This window comes from Eschscholzia californica, unplaced genomic scaffold, assembly GCF_041429995.1.
Source record: "Eschscholzia californica isolate CP2 unplaced genomic scaffold, dmEscCali1.0.p SCAF_2, whole genome shotgun sequence".
Classification (NCBI taxonomy): domain Eukaryota; kingdom Viridiplantae; phylum Streptophyta; class Magnoliopsida; order Ranunculales; family Papaveraceae; genus Eschscholzia; species Eschscholzia californica.
Genome location: NW_028238309.1, coordinates 65898148 through 65902371, shown reverse-complemented (window position 1 = coordinate 65902371; position 4224 = coordinate 65898148). Strand labels below are relative to the sequence as shown.

Genomic DNA, 4224 nt, shown 5'->3' with positions numbered 1-4224 from the left:
TTTTTTTTTGTAAAAAAAATCCAGAATTTTGATGGCTCTGAATACCACTTGATGTAGACGCAGCGGAATTAAAATAAAAACAAGAAAATAAACGAAGAACGGTAAAGAAAACGATTAATAAACTAAAACTTAATTAACTTCAATGGTTTTTCTCTTCAATATGAATAAAAAAATAGAGTAGACCACCTTTTATTGGATAATAGACTTTCCTAGATAGACTCAAACTAGGATTCCTAAATATTAAAGAAACTAAAACATAGAAACTCCTAAATAATAGAAATACCAACATAAGGTAATTTCCTAATCCTAAACTAACTAGGACCACTATTGTGGCCGACCAGGACGTGGGCCCACGTGTTATGCGCCTGCATCATTGCCAATGTCCAAACGGTGCATGCCTTTGACGCAATCCCACTTGCAACTTCAATGACTCCAGACTTGTATGCCCAAATTAGCAATTTCCTGACCCAACAGAAACCCGTTTCTGCTCCCTCTATGGGAACCTCCATCGGTTGTTATAAGCTTCATGGATACCAGCCCGCTAGATATTTTAGGAGACATTATCTTTTCTAATTAAAGTCCAAACTTTCCGTTCGGATAATGACACCGAATTTATGAACTCGGATATCCAATCTTGGTTTCATGAGAATGGCATAATCCATCAACTTTCATGCACCTATACACCCCACCAAAATGGGGTGGTCGAGCTAAAGCATCGACACATCTTGGAAGTTGCTCGTTCTATTCGTGTACAAGCCAACTTACCACTTAATTTTTGGGGTGAATATGTCTTAATCACCGTTTACATCATCAACAAATTACTCACACCTTTACTTGATGGGTTAGCTCCCCATGAAAACCTTATTGGTTCACCGCCCATCTTCTAACATTTCTGCGTTTTCGGTTGTTTAGCTTATGCTCGTAACCCATGCCCCCCCAAAAAATTGGACTCTCGCTCTTTTTCGGGCATCTTCGTTGGTTATCCCCATGGTCAAAAGCGGTACAAATTTTTTGTTTTCCACGAAGAAAATAATTGTTTCCGGTGACGTTATTTTTTTTAGGAATCTATCTTTCCAATGTCTACCACATCTCCTTCATCATCGCCTCCAATCTCCTCTCGACTTTGCGTCTCAATTAATGATGATGGTTCCTTCCATTTGTCTCGGTTTCCAACGGTTTCCCGACCAATAAACCACATTGCCATCCGCTGAGCCTCGAGTCTAACACACATCAGATCCTGAGTCTGAATCCCTCCACCTCAGTTTCTTAGTTTACTTTTACTTAATTCCTTCTCTGACCCCTTATATTTTGTATTCTCACGTCTGGTCCCAATTTGTGCCCCTACTTCTAAATCAAATTATTTTTTGACCCATTATTTTTTGCCAAGTCAAATTTTATCCTCTTTTTTAAGTTTTATTTTATATTCTAGTAACTTCTTTGTCTCTAAATTACCAATGATCGCACACATTATTAACTCGTGCATGGACAGATTGAGTTACAACGTCACAATTACACTACTGGACTTTCAAAATGTGTGGTTGCGGGTTCTTGGTGCTACACAGTAAGGGACGGAACTATAACTAGGGCCGAGGGCCCTTACCCCCCTCCCCCCCCACCACGACCTAGCCGTAGTGAATTGTTGTACAACCATAACTCAGAAACCGATTGTCGATGAATCTTTTGTAATGATAGGTTCGAGTTTCTCCCTCTATTAATTTACACTCCATGCAATATTCAAAGATTGTATTGACATCAAATGTCTGATTCATCGATGACCGAGAAAGGTAAAACATGGAAATATCTAACATGACACTTTACTAAATGCCTTGGTTTTCATCTGGTTTCTAGTTTATTACAATATGTTTTTGAACCATTGTGGACATTTCTTTTTGGATGATTAATGACATATTCACCAAACACCCCATGATGATCCGTGAATATAAACCCGTAGCAAATACTAAAATGAAGATATCACAGACAAAACTGTAAGTAATAATTTTTTTCACGCCTTACAAAATTTTGATATTCCTTGCTAAGTATAAAACAGTAGCGAATTACAAATAGTTGACATAGATGTGTTGAGATAAGTATTCTTATCGGCAACAGTTTGTAGCATTAGTACATCTAAATTAGATTGCCTTTATATTATGAATTAATTTATTTACACTTGGCATACACCAAGAAATTCTTTAATTAAAATTATCAGGAAGAAAGAATCAAAGAAACTGGAACAATCAAACATGTTGAATTTCACGATTGAAACACAAATTCATCAAATGGGTAATATGTAATCTAGTTTATTCAGTACCTTAATATCAAAAAAATTCCATTATTTTGGGGATTAATCACAATCATCATTACTTGAAAAACAAAAACAGAGTAACAAGAAAATAAACCCAACCACCACTTCAGATACAGATTTCATTAATGGAGGTATCCTCTGTTTCTTCATCTTCTTCTGATTTGAGATCAATCAACCCAATCAATATTGATTAATACCCAGTCATCTTTGTTCTGCAATTGATCAAAAGACAACATTAAATTGAAATTTGAATTGACCACAAGAATACAGAAGTAATATTTTATAGAATTGGTACCTAAATTGGTAAATCAATTTTGGGGATTGACTGAGAATAGAGGAATAATAATTCTTGGACCTCTAGAATCGACAGAAATATGGGCACTGAAAGTGGAGTTGAGGGCACCTGATGCTAACGTAGTAGTTATAATAGTGGTTCCTCTGACGACTTCTATTCGAACAGTCGCGCCAACACCGGTGAAGACATGAGGTTCCATATCCATGGCAACAATGCGGCCACCATAAGTGGGGGTGCGTATTACGTAATCTGTGAAGATGGCACCGTTAATTATGAATAGAGGATTAAGCAATTGAATTCTTGGACCTCCGAAAGTAATAATAGTACTGAAAGTGGAGGTGTGTGTAATTAAGGCTCTTCGGACGCCTGATGCCAAATAACTGGTTACTTCAATGCTTGTTCCGATGACTGATACATGGACAGTTTGGGTTACAACCTCATCATTGACAAGAAAGGTTGCACACGCGGCAGCCACGTAGCGGGCATCTGTGACGCCATTATTATTGGAACTGGTGGTGGCGTTGTTATTGGTGGTGCCGGGGATGTTATTGGAAGTGGTGATGGGACGGGTAATGGTGGTGCTAACATTATTGGTGGTGGAATTGGAAGCGGAAGTGGTGGGTCTGTCAATTCCATTGGCGGTTGCTATATGTGACAGTGACGAGGTAAGTTCCTCAAGCCTTTTCTTGACATTATACTTCAAACCCATCAATTCTTTTTCCACGTACGATAATCCCTCGTAATCAAGTTTACTTAGATCAATATGTTCCCACCAAAACCCAGCATCATCACTTAACTTCCTCTTCTTTTGAGCCTGTCTCTCCTCCTCTTTCTCTTCTTCTTCTTCTTCTTCTTCTTCTTCTAATTCAACTCCATTAGTGAAATGATTGATAACAGAAGTGACTGAAGTATTACTAAAGGAGAAAACATTACCAGCCTTGGAGAAAGCCACCACCGCAACTTCTCCACCATATTCTAAACAAGTGTTGGCAGCCTTCCGAAACAACCCTTGTCGTCTCTTAGTAAACGCCACGGTTCTCTTTTCTTCATCCTCGATCTTTTCAATCTGAATTTTCTTCTTCCCCATATTTTATTTCAGAGGTTGATTTGGGAAAGGGAAGAATAGAGCACTAGAAGGGAAGTGAGGAAGAATACAGAATATGCTAATTGAGATTTCCTTCTTGAACTCTTTTCACCCTCTCTCTCTCTCTCTCTCTCTCTCTCTCTCTCTCTCTCTTGGATTGATTTCTGATTATGCTAATTGAGAAGGGAAATTGAAGATCAAAGTTGAGCTTATATAAAGAACTAAAAGGGAAGTGAGCAAGAAGAATGAAACAGAATTTAGGGTTAGTTATTGGAAGTTGGAAAATTTGTAACTAACTTTCTCAAATCAAGAATGTCACTAAAACTGTTTATAACAACTAGAAGGGAAGTGAGGAAGAAAACAGAATTTAGGGTTAGTTATTTGGAAGTTGAGAAACAGAATTTAGGATTAGTTATTGGAAGTTGAGAAACAGAATTTAGGATTAGTTATTGGAAGTTGAGAAATAGAATTTAGGATTAGTTATTTGGAAGTTGAGAAACAGAATTTAGGATTAGTTATTGGAAGTTGAGAAATAGAATTTAG

The 4224-nt window shown here is 37.5% G+C and overlaps 1 protein-coding gene across 1 annotated transcript; it reads right to left on the bottom strand.

Moving 5' to 3' along the window:
- Window positions 1-2272: 2272 nt before the first annotated feature.
- LOC147560447 (uncharacterized) lies at window positions 2273-3866 on the bottom strand. The gene is made up of 2 exons (XM_086658024.1): window positions 2598-3866; window positions 2273-2514 (listed from the first exon to the last, which is right to left on the bottom strand). Exon 1 carries the CDS (start codon window positions 3682-3684, stop codon window positions 2611-2613), a length of 1074 nt encoding a protein of 357 aa, XP_086514150.1. The 5' UTR covers window positions 3685-3866; the 3' UTR covers window positions 2273-2514; window positions 2598-2610.
- Window positions 3867-4224: the final 358 nt, after the last annotated feature.

Excerpts from the sequence above, each read along its gene's own strand:
- LOC147560447 (XM_086658024.1), bottom strand. The coding sequence starts at position 3,684 with ATGGGGAAGAAGAAAATTCAGATTGAAAAGATCGAGGATGAAGAAAAG.